General features: G+C 42.6%; 1 protein-coding gene across 1 annotated transcript in view; it reads left to right on the top strand.

Moving 5' to 3' along the window:
• The first annotated feature begins 7,551 nt into the window (after nucleotides 1-7,551).
• GPR39 (G protein-coupled receptor 39) overlaps nucleotides 7,552-26,150 on the top strand; it is a 273,599-nt gene continuing 255,000 nt past the window's right edge. Inside the window, exon 1 of the mRNA XM_068968612.1 lies at nucleotides 7,552-8,512. Coding sequence (XP_068824713.1) covers nucleotides 7,657-8,512 — 856 coding nt within the window. The 5' untranslated portion in view covers nucleotides 7,552-7,656. The remainder of the gene's footprint in view (nucleotides 8,513-26,150) is intronic.

Below are 26,150 nucleotides of genomic sequence, written 5' to 3'. Positions count from 1 at the left end.
GTATTTGGATTTTTTTCTTGGATTTTGTCTTTTGTTTCATTATATGCTTCTGTTTATAGTATCACAGTTCCATAGGTATCATGTGAGCCACAAATACAAGCCACATGAAATTTAAAATATTCTTGTGGTGGTGGTGGCGGTTTAGTCACTAAGTTGTATTGACTCTTGTGACCCCATGGACTGTAGCCAGCCAGGCTCCTCTGTCCTTGGGATTTCCCAGGCAAGAATACTGGAGTGGGTTGCCATTTTCTTCTTCTGGGCGTCACCCAACACATCAGTTCAATTCAGTTCAGTTGCTCAGTGGTGTCTGACTCTCTGCGACCCCACGGACTGCAGTATGACAGGCCTCCCTGTCCATCACCAACTCCTGGAGTTTACCCAAACCCATGTCCATTGAGTTGGTGATGCCATCCAGCCATCTCAACCTCTGTCATCCCCTTCTCCTCCTGCCTTCAATCTTTCCCAGCATCAGGGTCTTTCCAAATCAGTCAGTTCTTCACATCAGGTGGCCAGAGTATTGGAGTTTCAGCTTCAGCATCAGTCCTTCCAATGAATATTCAGGACTGATTTCCTTTAAGATTGACTGGTTGGATCTCCTTGCAGTCCAAGAAACTTTCAAGTCTTTTCCAACACCACAGTTCAAAAGCATCAGTTCTTTGGTGCTTGGCTTTCTTTATAGTCCAACTCTCACATTCATACATGACTACTGGAAAAACCATAGCTTTGACTAGATGGACCTTGGTCAGCAAAGTAATGTCTATGCTTTTTAATATGCTGTCTAGGTTGGCCATAGCTTTTCTTCCAAGGAGCAAGCGTCTTTTAATTTCATGGCTGCAGTCACCATCTGCAGTGATTTTGGAGCCCCCCAAAATAAAGTCCCTCACTGTTTCCATTGTTTCCCCATCTATTTGCCATGAAGTGATGGGACCAGATGCCATGATCTTCGTTTTCTGAATGTTGAGCTTTAAACCAACTTTTTTACTCTCCTCTTTCACTTTCATCAAGAGGCTCTTTAGCTCTTCTTTGCTTTCTGCCATAAGGGTAGTGTCATCTACGTATCTGAGGTTATTGATATTTCTCCTGGAAATCTTGATTCCAGTTTGTGCTTCATCCGGCCTGGCATTTCATATGATGTACTCTGCATATAAGTTAAATAAGCAGGGTGACGGTATACAGCCTTGACATATTCCTTTCCCAATTTGGAACCAGTCTGTTGTTCCAGGTCCGGTTCTAACTGTTGTTTCTTGACCTGCATACAGATTTCTCAGGAGGCAGATCAGGTGGTCTGGTATTCCCATCTCTTGAAGAATTTTCCACAGTTTGTTGTGATCCACACAGTCAAAGGTTTTGGCATAGTCAATAAAGCAGAAGTAGACGTTTTCCTGGAACTCTTGCTTTTTCAATGATCCAACAGATGTTGGCAATTTGATCTCTGGTTCCTCTGCCTTTTCTAAATCCAGCTTGAACATCTGGAAGTTCACAGTCCATGTACTGTTGAAGCCTGGCTTGGAGAATTGTGAGCATTGCTTTGCTGCCATGTGAGATAAGTACAATTGTGGGGTAGTTTGAACATTCTTTAGCTTTGACTTTCTTTGGGATTGAAATGAAAACTGACCTTTTCCAGTCCTGTGGCCACTGCTGAGTGTTCCAAATTTGCTGGCATATTGAGTGCAGCACTTTAACAGCATCATGTTTTAGGATTTGAAATAACTCCACTTGAATTCAATTACCTCCACTAGCTTTGTTCATAGTGATGCTTTGTAGGGCCCACTTGACTTCACACTCCAGGATGTCTGGCTCTAGGTGAGTAATCAAACCATCGTAGTTATCTGGGTCATGAAGATCTTTTTTGTACTGTTCTTCTGTGTATTCTTGCTACCTCTTCTTAATATCTTTTTCTTCTGTTAGGTCCATACCATTTCTGCCCTTTATTGTGCCCATATTTGCATACTAACCCATAGGTATCATGTGAACCACAAATGTAAGCCACATCAAATTTAAAATATTCTAATAGCCACATTAAAAAGTAACAAAAGAGGTGAAATTACTTACTTTTATTATTTTTAAAATTGAAGTATTGTTGATGTGTATAGTATTATATAAAATACATGTGTACAATAGTGTTTCACAATTTTTCAAGATCATATTCCATTCATAGTTATTATAAAATATTAGTTATATCCTCCATGTAGCACAGTATATCCTTGTAGCTTATTTTCTACCTAATAGTTTGTACCTTTTAATCCCCTACCCCTATATTGCCTGTCCCCTCTTCCCTCTCCCCACTGGCAACCACTCGTTTGTTTTCTATATCTGTGAGTCTGTTTCTTTTTTGTTATATTCAATAGTTGGCTGTATTTTGTAGAATCCACATATATGTGATATCATGCAGCTTTTGTCTTTCTCAGTCTGACCTATTTCACTTAGCCTGATGCCAAGTCCACCCATATTGCTCCAAATGGCAAAATTGTAGTCTTTTTAATGGCTGAGTAGGAATCCATTGTCTCTGTGTGTATGTGTGCATATGTGTGCGTGTGTGTGTGTGTGTGTGTGTGTGTGTGTATCTATCTCACATCTTCCTTCTCTGTTCATCTGTTGATGGATACTCAGGTTGCTTCTATAACTTGGCAATTGTAAATAATGCTGCTATGAACATTGGGCAATGACACCCCGCTCCAGTACTCTTGCCTGGAAAATCCCATGTGGAGGAGCCTGGTGGGCTGCAGTCCATGGGGTCACTAAGAGTCGGACTCAACTGAGTGACTTCACTTTCACTTTTCACTTTCATGCATTGGAGAAGGAAATGGCAAGCCACTCCAGTGTTCTTGCCTGGAGAATCCCAGGGACTGCAGAGCCTGGTGGGCTGCCGTCTATGGGGTCGCACAGAGTCGGACACAACTGAAGCGACTTAGCAGCAGCAGCAGCAGCATGAACATTGGGATGCATGTCTCTGCACCAATGTCTGCAACTCTTTGTATGTCCCTCAGTCCTTTCAGTGGTGTGCTCTATGAAGTCTAGCAGCCTCTGGCTCCACTGTGCTCTGCGTGGAATCCCTTCTTGCCCAATGGTTTGCAAAGTTCCTCAGGCAACAAGTTTGAGTGATCCTAGGGTTCCCCTCATTTCTCCTCTCTGAGGGTCACACCTGTGCTATGGGAGTGGGAGATGCAGGCTGCCAGACTGATACTAGCCATTCTTGATGATTAGTCCTACTTAAAAAATTGTGGGGGGATTATTTTACTATTTGGTTCTTCCACATTTCCTTTGATTTTTATTAACTCCTTATTTCCTTTAATTTTATTCTTTTGATAACCTCTTTTATTTTTATGCTTTCCTGTTTACTAGAATAACTAGCTAGGGGTATAAATTTTTCTCTGAGAGCTCCTATAGCTATTTTCTCCAGGTTATGATAGGCAAGTCTCTTTGTGGTCATTGTTCTCTCGATACTTTACAATTTTGGTTTTGGCTTTCTTTTGAGATGGTGGAATTTTCTGGTTCTGTTATGTCATTTTAGTTGTACTGCATTCTTAATAAAGCTATCTACACCGTTTATAAGTTTTGGAAATTATTGAAGTTCTCTTTATAGCTTAATGTATAGTCACTGTGATTTTACCATGAACCTTTGTAAACAAAGTGTTATTCATTTTTGGGGGTATAAGTTATTGATTGATTTTACATGAGTAAATGTTAATTTGAGTATACAAAATAAATTTAAATTTACAAAAATAAATATATATGTATATATAAGTGTATTTTTTTAAACTTTGGTTGCCAATGTAAGATTTTATATAAAAATTAGAGCTTAAAGTGTGAAAGCCATTCAACTAAGTGACCCGAAAGGTCACTTGGAAAGTGTAAAATGTGAATACAAGTTAGTGTAGACCCAGAATGACCCTGGAGTAGAGCTGATATCAAAGGGTACCTAACGTATTCTTTCCTCTCTCTTTTCATTATTTTTCTTCTATTTCCCCTCTATACAATATGCTAATAAGAAATCTAGATTACACAGAACCAGGCCAGGTGTTATACCAGTCTTTTATCAACAAATGAGAGCACATTATACAGTTTTTAATTGGTCTTAGGAAAAGCAAAGGTGAAATGGAAATTCAATTCTCCTGGACCTTTGTTCAAAATGCAATTTTCCATCTCTACTGTAAGGAACGAATTTTAATTAGCTTGATTCTAACCATTTGGCCATGCATTTGTAATCCTTGTTCACACTTTGTGAAAGAAAAAATTGATGAAAGAAATTGAACAATAATGGAAATCTTGTCTGAGCAGAACAAATTGGAATTATCAAATACATTGCAGGATGACTGGCATGCTGGAGCTGGGGAGAGGAGAAGTGCCTAGTGACTTAGAAAAAGCTCCTCTCCCCAAAATGCCACTATTCAGCTTGACACGGTTTTGTCCTGCACAGAGAGCCTTCCAGAGTAGGGAGGGCTGTGGTGCCAGGCAGACCTGGGTTGGAAGCCTGCCTCCAGTCTTTAATGGTTGGTCACTTAATTTTCCCGATCTTCAATTTCTTCATCTGTAAAATAGGGTAATAACGTCTACCTAGTAGCCTTGTGAGGATTGAAAGAAATGAATCATGGAAAGTGCCAGACACATAACAGGAGCTCAAAGAACGACCAAGAGGAACTTTTCAAAGGCAGGATCAGTAGCAGGACTGAGGAACTGTGAGGTTCCTGACTTGTTTTCTCTTGAGAAGAAAGCAGTGAGTATGTTTGTACGCTCTGCTGGTGGTACCAGTGGTTGGAGGGTGAGGTTCTTCCAGACCTTCCTCTCAGTCACTCTGGGACACCAAAAAACCAGGGCCTTTTGCAGAGGAGTCCATTCAGGATTCTAATCTGTAGTTACCGAAGCTCCAAGAGTCCATTCTTGCTCAGTGTGTGAGCTTTGTGGAACAGCTGTAAGGCCACGAAGGTCATGTTCACCAAGCACAGCTCACCAATGAGGAAATGAGATAAGAGTTTCTGGGCCAGCAAGTAGGTCAAATAGCATAAATCATAGAGGGAAAAGGGGTCAGCAAAACATACCATTTAGGGCTTTGTGGAGAGGTGTCAGAGAGGGAAAAGGTATAGTTCATGGTCTCAGAGCTTGTAATATAACAGAGAAGGGAAACAAAACAAAACTCTAGCCATATAAGGTGCTAACTGTAAAGATCCAACGTCCATACAACTTTTTTCTTTTCTCTGAGACAATGTCAAAATCAAATACTCCTTGAGGTTTTCAGCCCACCTGCCCAGGTTTGAGTTCAGAAAATAAAGTCCCTGTTTCTCTATATGTATTGTTCCCAACTCAGTTTCTGAGCACCTCTGTACTCCCAGAATTCCCTCCCTGTTAGGACTATAGGTCTGGCTCAGGGTTTGATAGATCTGGGTTCATTTTCAACTCCCTTACTTACTCTCTTATGGCCTTGGGGGGAAGCATCTATTCCTCTGGACACCTGTTTCTTCATCTTTAAAATGGTCACATCATAGGGTGGTGGTTATGATAATTTTGTTGCTCAGTCACTAAGTTGTGTCCAACTCTTTGCAACCCCATAGACTGTATCACACTAGGCTTCCATGTCCTTCACCATCTCCTGGAGTTTGCTCAAACTCATGTCCATTGAATTGGTGATGCCATCCAACCATCTTATCCTCTGTTGCCCTCCTCTCTTGCCCTCAATCTTTCCTAGCATCAGGGTCTTTTCCACTGAGTCAGCTCTTTGCATCAGGTGGCCAAAAGTATTGGAGCTTCAGCTTCAGCATCAGTCCTTCCAATGAGTATTCAGGGTTGATTTCCTTTAGGATTGACTGGTTTGATTTCCTTGTTGTCCAAGGGACTCTCAAGAGTCTTCTCCAGCACCACAGTTTGGAAGAATCATTTCTTCTGTGCTCAGCCTTCTTTATGGTCCAACTCTCACCTCCATAAATGACTACTGGAAAAAAAATAGCTTTGTCAGCAAAGTGATGTCTTTGCTTTTTAATACGCTGCCAAGGTTTGTCATAACTTTCATGGCAGCACTCACAGTCCAGACTGATTTTGGAGCCCAAGAAAATAAAATCTGTGGTAATTTAAGAATTCCCTTTTGGATAGGCCTATGCTAGGCCCTCAGGATGAACAGATAGAGAGGATCTGTTTTCTTCCTTCAAGGCAGTGGCTCTCCACCTGGGCCAGTTCTGCTTCCTCAGAGGACAGCTGGCAACATCTGGAGAAGTCCTGGCTGTCCTTGTTGGGTGATGGTTGGGTGTGCGGGTGCAGGAGACCTGGGGATGCTAAATATTCTACAGTGCATAGGACAGCCTGCCCCCAACACCAGACACCCCTACCTCCTCACCCCACCCCCGCGCGCGGCAGCGTTCCTTCGGATTTTAGAATTAGAAGAGGGAGATGGGCCCATTAGAGGTCTTCCTCTCCGAGAAGAGGGAAAACGTCATGATTCTAATTGTCATATTTACCCCTCCTGCTGCTCTAGATGTCCCGGTCGCAGCTCCCTAGGAGGAAGACTGAGGACGCGCCTCCTACCAGAAGCGCCCGGGTGGATGGCGCCATCCTTATGCATCTACACGTCCCGTTAGAGATCCCCGCCGCCGCTGCCTGGGGAGGGGCCTGGGCAGCCGAGTGAAACTGAAAGGAAGGAGCCTGGCGCTCCTTCCTCCGGTCTCGCGAAGCAGGCCCTGTGCAGACGCCGCCGAGAGGCTTTGCGGGAAAGGCAGGGCTTCTATGGCGACCTTATTAGACTTCCTGGGGCAGCAGCTCCAGCCAGGCATAGCCTGACCGTTCACTGTCAGCACACCCCAGGGCTCGACGGCTGGGCACCAAAGAGGGTGCGCTTGCTGGCTGCTCCGGGGGCCCCCGCCACCTGAAGGGCGCCTGGGTCCAGCCCCCCAAACTGGTGGTGGCGGCCCAACCTTTGAAGGGGATCCCAAGGCAGGAGGGGACAGCTGGTCTTTCCGGGCCTTAGCCGGGGACTCCAAGTCCAGGAGCGCACTCCAGCTTCCCCCCGGGCTGCGCCTTCCGCGGCCGGGATGCGCGTGCGCCCGGAAGGCAAAGCTAACTCTGTGGTGGCCGCGTGGGCGGCGGGGAAGGTGGGGCCACCCGTCACCCCGTGCTCCCGAGCCAAGATCCGGATTTGGGACAGTGCCTGGGTGCTGAGTCAAACCCCCGCTGGGCTGGATCTGCGGGGCCGGGAGCGCAGGCGGCGGTAGTTAATGATTAATCGCTTACCACCCGGCCTCCAGCCTCTCTGCACGGGAAACCGTGCTCCCGGAGGGTGGGTTGGACCAGTAAAGGCCAGGTGCCTTGGAGGGGAGCCGGAGAGAAGCCGAACAAAGCGCCAAGGACCTGCAGGGGAACGGCCTGCGAGCTGGGGGCTGTGGGCTGACTGGCTGCAGCGAGTTTGGAACCTCCTTCCTCTGAGCTCACCACGCCTCTCCCAGTCACCACCCCCTCAAACCCCACCCCTAAGCGCCTCCGGTTCGGCTAGGTTGGGCTGCCCCAGGAAGTTTCCATTAAAGCACCTGAAATCCCAAATCACCTTTTCCAGGTGAGCTCGAGAAAGCCCTGCGCCCACTCCGGTGAGTTGCAGCCGAGAACTTTGGGCTCTGCAGGGAGGAGGAAGGGAAGCTGAGAAGGTCTTTGGACCCGGTTGCCTGGCTGGCTGTCTTCCTCATGGCTTCCCCAAGCCACCCCAGCAGGGACTGCTCCCAGGTCATTGATCACAGCCACGTTCCCGAATTCGAGGTGGCCACCTGGATCAAAATCACCCTCATCCTGGTGTACCTGGTTATCTTCGCGGTGGGCATCCTGGGGAACAGTGTCACCATTCGGGTCACCCAGGTGCTCCAGAAGAAAGGCTACCTGCAGAAGGAGGTGACAGATCACATGGTCAGCCTGGCTTGCTCCGACATCCTGGTCTTCCTCATCGGCATGCCCATGGAGTTCTACAGCATCATCTGGAACCCGCTGACCACACCCAGCTACACCGTGTCCTGCAAGGTGCACACGTTCCTCTTTGAGGCTTGCAGCTATGCCACGCTGCTGCACGTGCTGACCCTCAGCTTCGAGCGCTACATCGCCATCTGCCACCCCTTCAGGTATAAGGCCATGTCGGGGCCCTGGCAGGTGAGACTGCTGATTGGCTTCGTCTGGGTCACCTCCGCCCTAGTGGCACTGCCTTTGCTTTTTGCCATGGGAGTTGAGTACCCCTTGGTGAACGTGCCCAGTCACCGGGGACTCACTTGCAACCACTCCCGCACACGCCACCAGGAGCAACCGGAGAGCTCCAACATGTCTATCTGTACCAACCTGTCCAGCCGCTGGACCGTGTTCCAGTCCAGCATCTTCGGTGCCTTTGTGGTCTACCTTGTGGTCCTGGTCTCCGTGGCCTTCATGTGTTGGAGCATGATGCAGGTGCTTAGGAGGAGTAAGCAGGGCACCCTGGCTGCCCGGGGGCAGCAGCTGCAGCTGAGGAAGTTGGAGAGCCAGGACAGCAGGAGCGCCCGCAGGCAGACCATCATCTTCCTGAGTGAGTACGGGGTGCAGGGCCTCCTGGGAGCAGACCTCACCCCCACCCCACCACTGCCCCCAAGGTCCTCTTAATCCAAGCCTTGCCTTACAAGTGTGAACCTAAGTTCATTGAGGTTGAAGAGGCAGGGACATAAGCCTCTGGATGTTTCTTCTCTCTGTTTTGGAAACTGGGGTTATGATCAGAAGAGCACTTGACCAGAGGTCAGAAAGTCTAGGTACGTTCACCAGTGGCAGCTCTGTGACTGCTGGCCAAGTCACAGCTGGCTGACAGGTTAGGTAAAATGGCGATGATAATACTGAGAAATGTGAGGGTCGAGCTAGGTAACTCAGGACAGGTGAAAGTCCTCTGAGACGGACCAAGTTCTGCAGGGCTGGAAGGGAGCATCCTTATCTAGCCTATCTTAACCCCGGGCAACCTTTCTCAGGCAGTTAGACTGTGTTCCCATTTTTGTCCTCCTTAGCAGAAACAAGGCTGTCAGGAATACACTCTCCACCCTGCAACTTTGTTCTCCCAAAGTGGTTTCCTATCCAAGTCTTAAGAAAGTGGAGCTCTCAGACACCCACTTCTCTGGGTAGTGCTTGAGTGTTCATCGCGGTGGGTCTGTTTGTTGTCAGAGCATAGAAACGTAGCAGGAGTGGGCTGGCTTGTTTGTCTGAATCAGGAAATCTGGCTTTCCTGCAACTTGATTGATACCCAATTTCCATGCAGAGAACTTGGTTTGTTTCCCAAACTTTTGTTGCGATGCAACTATTTTGAGGCAGATCCTTCTGTGTGCCAGGAAGGGAAGGGGCCCATGATCAGTAGCCCCCCAAGACCTTAGAAGAGAGTCCTGGTGGCCACCCTTTGAGAGGCTGGGCTTTCCCAGAAACACACAAAGTGTACGCAGCAAAGGGTCTTTCAAAATATTTTTTAGCAGAAAAGAGAAAAAGATATCCTTGTGAGTTTGTGAGTGTGAGTCAAGGGGGAGTTGATGGAACACGTTTCCCTTTCTCCCCAGTCCCCTCTCCAGTGAGGCATCGAGGAGGAATAAATCATGGTGCTGTTTGTTTTGGTGTGGAAGACCTGAGAAACAGGTTCCATGGTGAAAGTTAGACAAGAGAGAAAGATGCAAGGCACTTGAAGAGGGATGGCAAGAACCAGGTTTTGGCCCAGCCCTACCCCTGGCTTCCAGTGTGTCTGTACAGTGGGCCTGACCTTATTGTATCTGTGCAAAATGAGAGAAGGGAGTTTGCTGGTTGAGGATGCCTGATTCTGCATCAGGGGCTGTGCTTTTGACATTTCCATTTCATAGAAGAGGAATTTCAGGCTTAGAGAGAACCTAGTTCAAATGCACTTAAGTGCAGCTCCCAGATTTTAACCTTGTTTCTCTGGGGTGTTTCGGAGTTGCCTATCACTTACCACATGACAGGCCAATAAATTGAGAGACAAGTTGTTGGGACAAGGAATAGCAACTCTATTTGGAAAGCCAGCAGACTGAGCAGATGGTGGACTAGCGTCCCATAGAAACATCTTACCTGAGTTAGAATTCAAGCTTCTTTGTTAAAAGGGAAGGGATATGGTTGGTTGTTGCAAGCTTCTCTGTTTAATAATCCTTTGTTTTTGCAGCTGTATGTACAGGTAAGTTTGGTAAGATTATGATTTTCCTATAAACCTGCAATAAGACGAATGTTATTCTGTTCTTCAACTCTTTATATGAATGGGAAAACGTTTTGTCTTTAAACATTAGAGCCTGGAGAGTGGTCCATCCTGTATATTTCATGCTATAGGCAACATTCTTGTAGCAAAAATGATAGAATACATATGTTAAAGTGAAAGAAGCAGATCCAATAAAGAGTCAAGATTTGTTTCTCTGTTATTACAAGGGCAGGGAAATAAGTGGTTGCCTGTGGCTTTTTCATAGGCTCAAGGGGAAGGGAAAATGAAATAAAGCAGGACTTTGATAAGATGTTGCAACCTTTCTGGAAACTGGAGTAAGGTATCTGTATCAGGTGACATTGTCCAGGGACTTAGTCAGGGCACCCAACCCAACTCAATCTCTCTTACCCACTGGCTTCTGCCCAAAATATTCCAGGAAGAAACAAAACATTGGATTTGTTTGAACGTCTACTGAAAGACTAGTTCTTTCTTCCCCATATACCTTTATAGGCATGTCTTCAACTGCTAGCAGCAATTCATACTTCAGTGTGAAGAAATTCCCTTTTTTCCTTTTTTGAGTACAGGACATTACCTCCCGCTCTAATTTGGGAAGTAAGACTCCATTTGACCAAGAACAAAAATAATTGATTTCTCTTTGTTCTCTATCGTACCAATCTCTTTTTATTAATATTTAAAAAAATTTCTCTCAGTAGATGTCTGTTCTTCTCCTAGTGGGTATTGTTCCAAGTCAAAGTCAGTCTCCAAGTTCTGTCTCCATTCAGACATGAAATCAGAATGTCCCAGACTTTTCAGTTTAGTTCAGTCGCATCCAACTCTTTGCGACCCCATGAATTGCAGCACGCCAGGCCTCCAGAGACAAATAGGAACTTGGAGATCATCTCATCCAGTTACTAATTGCTGAGGATGAGTCTGTTCTCTCAGCTGCCCTCATTCTTTTCTTCTCCTTGTCTCCCCACTCTTGTAACAGCTCTGTATTAATCACCCACTGTGTTCCCTGCATAGATTGTTGAATGGCAATCAGGTGCTCAATGTGTGGTAATGTCTTGGGGGAATTTACCATTTGTATTTAGCCCATTGCCTCTGCAGTAGGTTTGCAGAGCAATTCTTGCAAATGTCCCCTTCTCCCAATGAATTTCAAAGAGCTTTTGAAAATAGGATCCTCACTAATTAACTCAAGTTAGGAAATAAATTAATGGAATGAAGAGGAAGGAATCATGGTCTACATCCATCAGATTGATACAATGCAATTTACTTTGTGGGTTTCATAAAACGTATGTTTTGGGGGCATTTTTAACCCAGAACAAATGAAAATATAAATTGCTTACAAATCGCTGAATTTAATATAGTGATTTAGCTGTCTTTTTAGCACTTCAGTTAACAGATGTATCAAATTAAAACAAATATTTGCTCATTTTAAACATCTTTTGCATTTAATGTGAAATGTAAATGACAACACAGCGCAAGATGGTTTTGGAGCTCTGGAGGCAATAAAAAAAAACCATTAAGGATTTTCTCCTCTCGTTGTTAAAAAATGCTAACTTCTGCATAACAGAAGGGAAATTCATAAATCTACTCAAGATGAGAAAGTCTATGTAGAAAATATTAATTTTTCCTTTCTGCATCCTTTGCTATTGTGCCTCAGTCTAGCTGAGGTTCTTGGCTGGTGGATAATGAAAACAAATTGGGAAATCCGAATAAGAAAGAGATGCTGAGACACTTCCTAGCTCTCAAGCAATTTGCAGGAGAGAACAATAATAATGTGAAAGGGCACATTTCTGGACACATGAGTGTCCCTTCTTGCCTCCTGTCAGCTAAGTAAGAAATCAGTACTAGACATATTTCTGTATGGTCACTGCTAATATAACTTGTCCCACGCCAAGACAGCAAGGAGCTGGTATATTTGTCTCTCTATACCTTAGATGTTGAGAATATGCAAAATGAGCCTTCCTTTCACGAGGATTTCCCAGACCTTCCATCTTGTCTTTCTGAACCCTCACTTGGGGTTCTTTGCAATGTCTGGTCCACAGACGTTCATATTTGTGTTCATTGTACATGTGCTTGCTGTCAGATGTCACTTATTTCAAAAGAAGGGTTGTAATTGGTAGCTTCCAAGAGCATAAAGTGATTGGGGCTTGGTTACAGCTGCTTTTTAAGGATCTATAAGGTTGTGATTGTTTTTCAAAGATAGTTATGAATTTTTTTAACAGATAATTATGAAATTAAAAAATTAAACATCATGGAGGCTTGTGTTGTTAGTTGCTCAGTTGTGTCTGACTCTTTGTGATACCATGGACTGTGGCCTGCCAGACTCTTTGTCCATGGAATTCTCCAGGCAAGAATACTAGAGTAGGTAGCCATTCCCTTCTCCAGGGCATCTTCCCAACCCAGGGACTGAACCTTCGTCTCCTGCATTGTAGGTGGATTCTTTACAGTCTTAGCCACCAGGACTCTATAATAAGTACAGTTTATTTATTTATTTTGTTAAATTCTGGTTTGCTCTCCCGAGTCAGAGGGAAAGGGAAGGAGCTGCAGAGAGTGATGAAAATTTGCACATCAGTTTGGGTTGATGGTGGAGGATATGTTGAATACGGACTTTGTCCATCATGTGTATTGGATAGAAAAAAATTGAGAGTTGCCGTTGTACTGAACTATTCTGAAAAATAAATTGATGCGTGTCTGAGTATTTGTGGGGTGGGTCAGAGAGAAGCAGGGAGGAGATCAGAATCATATCCTCTGAGTCTTAAGACCCAAGATATGAGGTCAAAGTCATGTGATCATAGGAGAGATGGAGGAAGCCGAGATGTTGACAACAGCTGGAGTCCAGAGGGAAGGAGGCTCGGGGCGGTGTGTGGGAGATATATATATATATTTTTTTTTTTTTAATTAAAATAAAATAATTATATATATAATTATGACTTATTTGCATTGTACAGCACAAACCAACAGAACGTTGCAAAGTGATTATCATCCAATTAAAAAAATAAATAAAATGGAGTCCAAAATTTCCCATGAAAAGAGGTTTTATTGGGACGTCATTGTGAAAAACAGCAGTGAAAATTATGAAATTAGTCATATTTTATCATATGTAGCTTCTAATCATATGTGAATTCTTATAATAACTTTTCTTTCCAGAATGAAACAAATGCTTTTTGGAGGATGTAATTTTTCTGACAGAAGAGGTCTGATAGCCATTGTGTTTGATTTTCTAAAACAGGAAGCTTATAAAGAAAGCTTTCTCCCAAGAGCTTCTCTTAATTCTTTGCTGTTTAATTCACCCTCATTGAAGCTCCTGTCCTAGCATCATCTTTGTCAATTTTCCCTCCTTTTAGGATCAACTGGTCTAATTCGGCTAGACCTTCGTTTGTCAGTGGCTTGTCATTTGATTCCTGTGTTTCTGCAGCTTTCCTTTTATTGACTTCATGAAATTCTGCACCCTATGTGCAGACCATATGCAGAAATGTAATTAATTGAAAGATCAATCTCTATAGCCTTGTGTGTATCAACTGATTACATGGAAATGAATGCCTTAAAATACTCTGAAGTGTCCAAAGAATATTTAAATAGTTGTTTCTTGACTAGTTTAAATTCTGGTCTTACAATCATGTTCGTGTTATTAATTTTCTTAGCAGACTTTTTCTCTGATGTATAAAGGGCTGTGCCAACTCAATCTCTCAGGGAAATATCACCAAAATTAAATTAGTGACATTTTTAATGTGAGAGATTATTTTGACTCAAATGTTTGGATATTTCAAGAAAAAAAGAGTTTTCCCTCAAGAATTCAGATTCCTACCTCCTCCCTTTACTGGGGTGGGTGTGGCTGTAATAAACGGTGTTTCATGTTTATTTTTCTATTTGTGATGTCTGTCATAAATTCCAAGTGTTCTGCGATCACCCTGGCAGACAGACATACTGATGCTGTTTCAGTTTTATAATCAGGCTGCCTCAATGATTAGCAAGTCTGTTCATCTGTCTTAGTTGCATACTTCTTGGGGGCAAAGTGTAATAAGACAGTGGAGGCCTTCACTGAGCAGTGCATTCAGCTTATTAATGCTAAAACCACTCAGAATCAAAGGCTTTTTGCGTGTACAGACAGCACAGAGCAAGTATATTGAATTGGGTGTCAAGGAGCCCTGTCTCGCCCCCCTAGGCAAGTTCCTCTGACCCATCGCTTGGATGACACTGTTATCTCTCTCCACCTTTTCCTTCTATCCACCTCCCCTGCTGATCTGCAACCCTGGGATGACCCAGCTGATTCTCTGCTTCTACTCCTTGGGTGCATACTGAACACTGGAGATAAGGCTGGTCACCTGCCACTGGGAGTTCTTGTAAATCGATGTGCTCAGCCTCACCTGGGCCCTTCTTGCTGCTGCCTATGCAAGGGCCCTTCGTTTGCAGGGACCTTGAAAGAGCTTGAGCTCCTGAAGTCTGTTTTCCATTTTGAGGGGCCTTGACTGGGTGTGTCACCACTGGAGGAGCGTCTGCGTCTACCCTTGGCTAGGGAGACCCTCCTGCAGCCGCTGGGTCCCACTGATGCCCCCGTTCCTAGCCACATATGTTCAGCTTCCTTAGTGGCTTCCCATGGCTCCGAGGTCACAGATCAAAATCCTTAACACAAGGACCTCATGGTCAGCTGCCCCTCCAGCTTCACGGGGTGTGTTTCTCTGGTTGTGTTAGTCAGCTGGAGTGTCATGACAAAATACCACAGGTGGCGTGGCTTAAACAGCAGACATTTATTTTCTCATAGTTCTGGAAGCTAGAAATTGGAGAGCCAGGAGATGGCAGGGATGGTTTCTGGTGAGCCTACTTCTTCGGTTTGTAAATAGCAGCCTTCTCACGGAGTCCTCACGGGCCCTTGCTCTGGTATGGTTTCCTTTTCTGATAGGGAAGCTAGTCTAACTGGATTAGAGCCCAGCACGTCTGATCTCGTTTAACCTTAATTACTTCCCTAAAGGCTCTGTCTCCAGACATTGTCACATTGTGGGGTTAGGGCTTCACCCCATGAATTTGGGGGGCACAGTTCAGTCCATAACACCACTTAATTGCTCTGCCCCATGCCCCCTCCTCCAGCTCTTCAGTGGACCATGGCCAGGCTCACTCACTGTCACCATCTGGTCTTAGCATGTGTTGTTTCCTTTGCCTGAAATGCTTTTCTGCCTTGCTCCATGCTCTGCCTCACCCTGCCAGCCCCTTCACCAAATTAGCATCTTCAGATCTCTCCTGGGAAGCATGGCCATCCTCCTTGACTTGATTAAACCTCCCTTGAAACAAGACTCAACAGTTATAATTTTACATTTAGTGGTGAAATCATTTGATTGATGCTTGCTTTCCCTCTTATTCCTCGAAGGCAGGAGTGGTTCTTTACTTTCCACTGTCCTTCATCCATCGTGTAATGCCTGGCACACAGTAGAAGAAGTGAAGTGAAGTCGCTCAGTCGTGTCCAACTCTTTGCGACCCCACGGACTGCAGCCTACCAGGCTCCTCTGTCCATGGGATTTTCCAGGCAAGAGTACTGGAGTAGGTTGCCATTTCCTTCTCCAGACACAGCAGATGTTCAATGGAAAATTGTTGACTGAATAAATATTTAAATGCCCCTGAGCTTGGGATTGGAGATGGTGTTCTGTTTACCCTTGGGCATGCATTCCTCTGGAAATTTATCATTCCTCACAATTTTGGGGATTAGTCCAAACCTAAATGTGCTCTTTTTTTTTTTTAAAGACTCATTTTTCTTTAAAAACTTTTTTAAAATTTAATTTTGACTGTGCTGGGTCTTTGTTGCTGTGTGGGTTTTCCTCTAGTTGCAGAGAGTAGCAGCTGCTCTTCATTGTGGTGTGGTGGCTTCTCATTGCAGTGGCTTCTCTTGTCACAGAGCATGGGCTTTAGGGCTTGCAGCCTTCAGTAGTTGTGGTTCTCTGGCTCTAGAGCATGGGCTCAATAGTTTTGATACATGGGCTTAGTTACTGTAAGGCACGTGGGATCTTCTCGGACCAGGAATTGAACCTGTGTCTCCTGCATTGGCAGGGTGATTCTCTTCCACTGAAACACCAGGGAATCCCAAGATGCTCTCTTGAAAGGGATCTGATTTGGCCCAGGCCTCTGAAAAGTGAAGACATTGTGGAGGACATTAAAGATTTTCTCTCTCTCTTGAGCCAAGGAACAGTCTGTGTTAATCAGCCCTTAAATGTCAGCGTTCACCGTATGTACCTGCCAAGAGTTACCTTACAGTGAAAGTGATTAGGGTGCTGTTTAACAGTCCTTGTTACACTCTGTTTAACCGGATGATAATGGAATAAGACACCTTGAAAAATTACTTCTTAGCAGGCCCTTTCACCACTTGTTGGTAAGAGGGTCCTCAGGGTAATGGAAAGAGGATGAATTGGGGGAAATATTTTAAAAGTATTCAGTCAATGTGTTTTTTTAAAACAAATATTTGTTTATTTTTTAGCTGGGTCAGATCTTAGTTGGAGCACACGGGTCGCTTTTGAATGTGGGATCTTTCATTGTGGTGTGTGGGTTTCTGTTGTTGTGGCAAGCAGGCTTAGGCTCAGCAGTCACAGTGTGGGCTTAGTTTCTCTGTGGATGTGGGATCTTAGTTCCCCGGACAGGACTCAAACTCACATCCCCTGCACTGGAAGGCGGATTCTTAACTACTGGACCACCAGGGAAGTTGCTAACCAATGTTTTTATTTTCCCCTTAAATTGTATTTGTTTGTAGCCATCTCCCACAAGTCTTAACCAGAAGGCTTGCCACCCCCAGGGAAGTCAAGAAGCAAGTGCTGCCCTGTCCAAAGGTATTGTTTTCAGTTTTGAGCCCAGAAGCTGGCCTTCTTAACCTTTTGATGAGGCAGTTGTCTTTTAAGCCTTCAGGAGGGTGCAGAAGGACTGCTAAACTCTGTAACGCTCCCTTCGCCATGTAACCAGCCCAGTCTGGTACATGAGATCTACCACCATGCAGCTTGTTCCAGATAAGACCATAGCTAAGGGGTTTGCCATGTCTCCTTGGAAGTCAGTGAAGGGCTTGAAGGGGTGAAGATGCGTAAAGATGTGCTGCCGCTCCTAGGGTGATAGCATTTGTCACACGGCAGATGAAGTTAACATACAGGCCTGGTTGTGTTCCCAGAGTAGAAAAGAGACAATCCTTCGTGGGGACACAGTCCTGGAAGAGCAGCTGATGCCAGTTAGTTCTTCTTGCCATTATCCATGTCCCTGGCTCTTGGCTTGTCCAAGTCTTGCTGTCACTGCAGCCTTCTATGGCCAGAGAATGACTCTGCTTCCATTCAGCTCCTTGTGTGTCCCCAGCATGGCAGCCCCAACTGCCCACATATCACATAGGCTCTGGTTAGGAGCTGGCTCGGTCATAGTCACTCTGACTCAGTGGTCCCCAAGCTGTTTGGCACCAAGTACCAGTTTCATAGAAGACATTTTTTCCATGGACCTATGGGGGGATGGTTTCAGGGTGATTCAAGTGCATTCCATTTATTGTGTACTTTATTTCTATTATTATTACATCAGCTTCTCCTCAGATCAGCAGGCATTGGATCCTGGAGGTTGGGAACCTGTGCTCCAACTTATCTCCATTGTGTAGTGGTCATTCTTCAGTGTAATCATTTTTCAGTGACAATTTAAAGTCCCCACTTCTTCCTTGAAGCCTTCCTACACTGACCTTCCTATGAATAATGAGCCATCTGAGGCCCCATTTCTCAGATAGCATCACAGGTGTTGTCATCCAACTATTCTTGGGGCTACCTGAGATCAGGGACTTGGCATACCCATATTTTTTCAAACTTCTCTACTGGTCTGGGTACACAGTGGCTGTGAGTGGCTTCATGTTGTTGTTTAGGGAAGCATACTGGAGTGGGTTGCCACGTCCTCCTCCAGGGGATCTTTCCTACACAGGGATCGAACCCATGTCTCCTGCATTGACAGATTCTTTACCGCTGAGCCACCTAGGAGGAGCTGCTTCGAAAGTGAAGTAATTGAAATTCACCTACGTTGGCTGCTGCCCTTGGGTAGGAGGGAGATTGCACAAACTGTGATACTCAGGAAGTCACTTTGGCTCTACCTGCCTTTTCCCCCATGCCTTGCAGGAAGCAGAAATCTGAGATGGCTCCTGGAATTCCTGACCCCCTGTGTACATACACCTGCTCCCACTTATTCAGTCAAACACTAATCAAGGCATTGCTGTGAAGGGAGTTTGCAGAAGTAATTAAGTTCCCAAATCGGTTGACCTTAAAATAGGGAGATTTTCTGCATGGGCTTAATCAAGTCACAAGACCCTTTAAATCTAGGTCTAGGAGTCAGATACAGGGCATGTCAGAGATCAGATCACAAGATGGGTGGGAGGTAAGAGAACTTTTCCACTGCTGGCTTTGCAGATGTGTGGAACCACTGGCAGGGAATGTAGGTGGTCCTGAGGAGCTGAGACCCAGCAAAGAAATGGGGATCTGAATGAACTGAGAGGTGCATTTCCCCCCAGAGCTTCCAGAAATAACTCAGCTTGGCTGACTCCATGAGACCCAGAGCAGAGGTTCCAGCTATACTGGCTCTGGAGTTGTGATCCACACAACTATGAGATAATAATTCAGACACTAATTTATATTCATTTGTTATGTGACAATAGAAAACATACATTCTCTGAACTCTGATAAGGGGGCTCCAAGATAGACACTTGTGCTGCCTTAGTTATAGCTTCCACACCTAATTTCTAGAGACTTCTCTGTGAAGAGTCCCACCTTCTAAGACCTTTACCCAAGGTCCAGCCATTCCTGAATTTACCCACCATTTATTAACATCTGCTAAGGCTCAGGGATTAGGAAATTTACCATGATCCAGGGCACCATGGAATTTTCTCTGGAGTTTTCTGGAATTTTCTCTTGTTTGAGGAGTTCAAAATTTGCAGGTTTGAGCCCCATCAGCTAGAATTTTGAACCCCTAGATCCTTTGGTTGTCAAAGAGGAGGACTGTAGTGAGTTCATCTTTTAATGATCATTTTTCAAGTAGCTCTTTTTTTCTCAGAGCCTGGCACTTAGAAGGTGCTGAATAAATGTTTGGTGAATCAGTGAATGTCTGGGCAGCTTTGCTGCTCACCAGGGCAGATTGCTTACATTCTTCATCATTTATTAATAGCTTCAAATAAAAAAAAAAAAAACAGGGGCAGACAGTGGGAACCAACCACAGTGATGAAAGCAAGTCTGAGAAAGAGATGTCTCGCTTAAGATTTCTGCCAATTGAGAAACCTGACAAAATTTCCTATTTGCACTTACTGTGTGTAAGAGCCATTCTGGCAGACAGGAACCTGCCAGACATCTCATCACGCTGCTTTACACATCTCAAGGGTGGCTGGGTGGCTGGAGAGCCGCGGTGCTACCATAGTCTGGGGATCAGGAGGCTGCAGCATCAAATTGCTATTGTACTTGTTAAATGTCTAACTGGCTATGAAACCAAAAGCATGCAGACATGGGAGTCAAGCCCAGTTGGGAGGGATGAAGTTCACTGAATTTGGAGAGAAAATCCATCCTCTTTCTCTAGTGGAGTGGAAAAATCCAGCTTACCTTAGAAATAAGACACTGCACACAGGGTGTTGGGGTAGAACCAAGGTCATTTGTTCTCTGGCTTTTATATATTATTACTTTTCGGAAGACATGATATACTCAGCAGACACAAAGCTTTCTGAGAAATTTATGGGTCAACTTTCTATGTGCTTCAATTCTGAAGGACTAAATATCATGTTGAACTGACGGCTGCATATTTTATTTATTTAGAGGACAGTGGATGTATTGTCATTGTTTTTTAAGCTCAAGTTTGTCTTGACAGGGGAGGCAAGTGAAGTGGTGATTGAAAACTGCTTTCTGGAGGGTGAAAAACTTACATAGAAGTAGCCTATTCTCCTTCTTGGATCTGGAGTTTTTCTGTATCTCCTGAAGGTCTCTTCCTCCAGGAAACCCTCGTGGACTGGCTTTACACTACTCTAAATTGTCCAGCAGGTCTTCATGTTTCATTTTAGTGCTTCATTCATCAAGTATTTACAAAAGCCTAAAATGTGCATGGTGTCATTAAGACTTTAGAGATCAGAGTGCTGGTTCTTCTCTTTGAGGAGCTCAATATTTCTTTAGTTAAGGCCTCAAAGTATAGAGATGAAGAGTTGTAGAAAGAATCCTAAAAATACCCTTGATGAAGAGTTGGGGAGTATTGGCTGCTTATGAAATAGACTGGTTCTTGGCACCAGAATTTTTAATAGGGTGATTAATTAGACATCACCCACTCCAGAGATGTCCTCTACAGTCTTGATATTCACAATGTGGCCCATGGATCAGAAGTATCAACATAACCTGGGAAACTGCAAAATACAGAGTCTTTGGCCATACTCCATACCTACTGAATTAGAACTGCATTGCAAGCAAGTCTCTGTGGTTGCCACATATTAAAAGTGTGCGAAGCACCCATGTGCAACATGTAGAGTGGATTCTTTTAACTCAAAAAGAATAAAAAAAGGATCAACTTAGAATGACTGAACTCACCATACATAGTAAGAACTAATTAGAGTTGTAATAAGAGCTCTATATAGTGATGACAAGTGGAAATTTGCTCTATGACATGTAGTCACAAGAAACTTCACATTATTTTGAAAAAGAAACTTAAATCAGGTTCCAAAACCTTCTTTTGCAAGGTGGTAAAAATTCAGTCTCAATGAAGTTTGGAGGAAAGTGAAAGAGTTAGTCACTCAGTTGTGTCCAACTCTTTGCAATCCCATGGACTGTAGCCTGCCAGGCTCCTCTGTCCATGGAATTCTCCTGGAAAGAATACTGGAGTGGGTTGCCATTCCATTCAGGGGGTCTTCCTGCCCCAGGGACTGAACCCGGGTCTCCTGCATTCCAGGCAGATTCTTTACCATCTGAGCCATCTGCTTCCTCATGTATTAAAATTCAAGGGTGCTTATGAGCTGTCCAGAAAATGGAACTTTTGGCTCTTCTTTCAAAGTAAGTGTTTTGTTCAAAGGACTTCCTATTGTTTCTTCTTCTCTAGCATTCTGCTGCCAATGCTGATCAGAGTGCCCAGATGGGTCAGCCAAGGGGCTGGCCTTTATATTTCCTCTCTATTCCTTTCAGCGTCACCATCCTGAGGGTAGAATTATCCTTGCTTTTCGGAATTGCCCAAGGTCATCACCCATGGCAATTTGAACTGTGGTCTCACTCCAGGGTCCACATTCTATGTGTCTTCTTTGGAAAAATGTCTACTCAGGTCCTCTGAGCTTTTAAAAATTAGGTTGTTTGCATTTTTGATGTTGAGTTGTAAGAATTCTTTGCATATTTTGGATATTACTCCTTATCAGATACTTCATTTCCGAGTATCTTCCCCTATTCAGTCAGTGACCTTTTTATTTTGTTGTTAGTTTCTTTCTCTGTACAATACTTTTTAGTTGGATGTAGTCTCACTTGTTTACTTTTGTTTCTCTTGCCTGAAGACAGATTCAGAAAATATTAAGGCTAATGTCAAAAAGCATACTGCCTATGTTTTCTTCTATAAGTTTTATGGCTTTTGGTATTACATTTAAGTCTTTCATCCATTTTGAGTTTATGTTTAGATGTGGTATGAGAAAGTAGTCCAGTTTAATTCTTTCACCTATAGTTGTCCAGCTTTTAAAATATCATTTATTAACAGTCTTTTTCCCATTGTATATTTGTGCCTCTTTTGTCATAGATTCAGTTCAGTTCAGTCGCTCAGTAGCGTCCGACTCTTTGCGAACCCATGAATCGCAGCACGCCAGGCCTCCCTGTCCATCACCAACTCCCGGAGTTCACCCAGACTCATGTCCATTGAGTCGCTGATGCCATCCAGGCATCTCCTCCTCTGTCGTCCCCTTCTCCTCCTGCCCCCAATCCCTCCCAGCATCAGGGTCTTTGTCATAGATTAATTACCCATAAAAGAGTGGGTTTATTTCTGGTCTCTCTATTCTCTTTCATTGATCTATGTGTCTATTTGTGTACCAGTACCATACTATTGTGATTACTGTAGCTTTGTAGTTTAGTTTGAAATCAGAGAACATGATACTTCCTTCCAGCTTTGTTCTTCTCAAGATTGTTTTTCCTATTCAGGATCTTTTGTGTTTCAATAGAAATTTTGAAATTATCTGTTTTAGTTATATGGAAAATGCCATGGTGTTTTGGTAAGGATTTCACTGAATATGTAGACTGCCTTAGATAGCATGGTCATTTTAACAATACTAATCCTTCTAATCCATGAGCCACCTGTTTCTGTCATCTTCGGTTCCTTTCATCAGTGTCTTATGTTGAGTAGAGGTCTTTTACCTTCTTAGATTCACTCCTAGGTATTGTAGATGTTTGATTCAAATGCAGATGGGATTGTCTTTTTCATTTCTAATCGTTTGTTGTTTGTATATAGAAACGCAACAGGTACTGTGTTTTAATTTTGTATCTTGTAATGTTATGAAATTTATTGATGAGTTCTACTAGTTGTTTGGTGACATCTTTAGGATTTTCTATGTTTAATACCATGTCACCTGCAAACAGTGATAGTTTTATTTCTTCCTTTCCAATTTGGATTCCACTATTTTTTTTTTTTTTTGAATGATTGCTGTGACTAGGGCTTCCAATACTATTTTGAATAAAAGTGGCAAGAGTGGGCATCTTGTCTGGTTCCTGATTTTAGAGAAAATGCTTTCAGCTTTTCACTGTTGACTATGATGTTAATTGTGGACTTGTCATATATGGTCTTTATTATGTTGAAGTATATTCCCTCTATGCCCACATTTTGGAGAGTTCTATTTTTTACTTCATAAATGAATGTTGAATTTTGTCAAAAGCTTTTTATGTATCTGTTGAGATGATCATGTGGTCCTTATTCCTTAGGTTGTTAATAGAGTGTATCACAGTGATTGATTTGTGGATATTGACCCATTTTTGTATCCCTGGGATAAACCCCATTTGGTCATTGCATGTGATTATTTTTATATAATGTTGAATTTAGTTTGCTAATATTTTCTTGACAATTTTAGCATCTATGTTCATCAGTGATATTGACCTCAAATTTGTGTGTGTGATTTTTTTTTTCCTGGTTTTGTTAATCAGGGTAAAGCTTGCCTCATAGAATGAGTTCAAAATCGTTCCTTCCTCTTCCATTTTGGCAATAATTTGAGAAGTAGTGGTTGTAACTCTACTTAAACATTTGATAGAATTAACCTGTGAAGCTATCTGGTCCTGGATTTTGTTTGTTTCCCACTCCACCCATCCCCTCTGTGCTGCCCCCTGCCTACCCTGCTACTGATTCAGTGTCTTTACTGAAACTCGTGTGTTCATGTTTGTTTTCTATTTCTTCCTGGTTCAGTCCTGGGAGATTGTACATTTCTAGGAATTTGTCCATATCTTCTAGGTTGTCCATTTTATTGGCATATAGTTATTTACAATAATCTCTTATGATTCTATGTATTTCTGTGTGTTCACTTGTACTTTCTCCTTTTTTTATTTCTGATTTTATTGATTTTGGTCTTTTTTTTTCTTTGTTGAGTCTGGCTAAAGGTTTTTAAATTTTGTTCATTTTTTTAAAAAGAATTAACTGTTAGTTTCTTTACCCTTTTTGGTTGTTATTTAGTCTCTATTTCACTTATTTATGCTCTGATTTTTTAAATTATTTCTTTCCTTCTACTCATTTTGGGTTTTGTTTGTTCTTGTTCTAGTTCCTTTAGGTATACAAGTAGGTTGTTTAATTGACATTTTTCTAGTGTCCTGAGGTAGGCTTGTATTACTATAAAATTCCTTCTTAGAACTGTTTTCTGTGTCCCATAGATTTTGAATTGTTGTGTTTTCATTTATCTTCAAGTTTTGTTTTTTTTTTTCTCTTTGATTTCTTCAATGACTCTTTGGTTGTTCAGTATCATTTTGTTTAGCCTCGATGTGTTTGTGTTTTTCCTTCTTTTCTTGTAGTTAAGTTACAGTCTCATAGCCCCACAGTCAGAAAAAATGCTTGATATGATTACAGCCTGCTGACACTTGTTTTGTGGACAGGCATGAATCTATCCTGGAGAATGTTCCATGCACAATTGAAAGAAATGTGTATTCTGCTGCTTTTGAATGGTGTGTTCTATACATATCTATTAGTGTAATGTGTCATTTAAGGCCAGGTTTTCTTATTGGTTTTCGGTCTGGATGATTGTCCATTGAGGTAAGTGGGGTGTGAAAGTCCCCTACTATTATTGTGTTGGTGTCAGTTTCTTCCTTTGTGTGTTAATCTTTCCTGTATGTATTTAGGTGCTCCTATGTTGAGTGCATATATATTTGTAATTGTTCTGTCTTCTTAGATTGGTCTGTTGATCGTTCTGTAGTATCCTTCTTTGTCTCTTGCTACCATCTTTGTTTTAGTCTATTTTGTCTGATATAAGCATTGTCACCTTGGTTCTCTTTTTGTTTCCATTTGTGTGGAATACCTTTTGCCATCTCTCATTTTTAGTCTGTGTCTCTTTAGGTCTGAAGTGAGTCTTGCAGGCAGCATATATATGAGACTCGTATTTATTTAGCCACTCTGTCTTTTGAGTGGAGAATTTTGTCTATTCACATTTAAAATACTTATTCATAGGTATGTATTATTGCCATTTTGTTAATTTGGGGGTTGTTTTTATAGTTCTTTTCTGTTTCTCCTTTTTTTTCTCTCTCTCTTCTCTTGTGCTTTGATGATTATCTTTAGGGTTTTGTTCAAATTACTTTCTCTAATTTTGTGTGTATCTACCATAGATTTTTGGTTTGTGGTTACTATGAAGTTTATATACAGTATTCTATCTACCTATCTTTGTGATTATTTTAAGTTGCTGATCTCTTTGAGTTTGAATATATTTAGCAACCCTATTTTGTATCCCTCTGTGTTTACACTTTTGACATCATATTTTACATATACAGTAACTACTTACTGTAGATATAGACAGTTTTATTATGTTTATCTTTTAACCTTCATATTAGCTTTATAAGTGATTAATTTTCTACTTTTGCTCTATATTTGCCTTTACTAATAAGATTTTTTATTTCATAATTTTCATATTTCTAATTGTGAAACTAATTAGAATTAGTTTCTACTTCTGCTTGAGAATTCCCTTTAAAACTGGTTTCATAGTGCTGAAGTATTTTAGCTTTTGCTTATCTGTAAAGCTTTTGATCTCCATCCAATCTGAATCTCACCTTTTTTGGTAGAAAATTCTTGTTTGTAGATTTCCCCCTTTCATCACTTTAAATATATTGTGCTGCTCCCTTCTGGCCTGCAAAGTTTCTGCTTAAAAGTTAGCTGATAGGCTCTAGGAATTCCTCTGTATATAGCTTGTTGTTTTTTCCTTGATTCTTTTATATTCTTTCTTTGGCATTTTAATTTCAGTGTGTCTTGGTGTGGTCCTCCTTGGGTTGACTCTGACTTGGTTGTCTGTTTCCTTTCCCAAGTTAGAGAAGTTCTTAGCTATTATGTCTTCAAATATGTTATCTGCTTCTTTCTCTCTCTCTCCTCCTTCTGAAACCCCTTATAAAGCAAATGTTAGTAAGCTTGATGTTGTCCCAGAGATCTCTTAAACTGTCCTCATTTTCTAAAATTCTTTTTAAATTTTCTGTTGAATTTGAGTGCTATCTAGTACTGTCTTTCAGTTCATTGATCCCTTCCTCTCTATTATCTAATCTGTTATTGTTACCTCCTAGTGTTATATTTTTATATGTTATTTTATTCTTCAGCTCTTTTGGTTCTTCTTTATATTTTATAAACTCCTTGTTAAATTTGTCACTGTCTTCATTCATTCTTCTCTTGAGTTCTTTGAGTATCTTTACATTTAATACCTTGGGCTCTTTATCAGGTAAATTGCATATCTCCACTCCATTTAGTTCTTCTTCTGGGGTTTTATCTTCATTTGGAAAATATTTCTTTGTTGCCCTGTTTTGCCTAGTTTGCTGGTTTTATTTCTGTGTATTTGATAGTTTGGTTACATCTACTGATCTGAGAGAAG

This window comes from Capricornis sumatraensis, chromosome 3, assembly GCF_032405125.1.
Source record: "Capricornis sumatraensis isolate serow.1 chromosome 3, serow.2, whole genome shotgun sequence".
Classification (NCBI taxonomy): domain Eukaryota; kingdom Metazoa; phylum Chordata; class Mammalia; order Artiodactyla; family Bovidae; genus Capricornis; species Capricornis sumatraensis.
The sequence above is the reverse complement of the archived record's forward strand: the minus strand, read 5'-3'. Positions and strand labels throughout refer to the sequence as shown.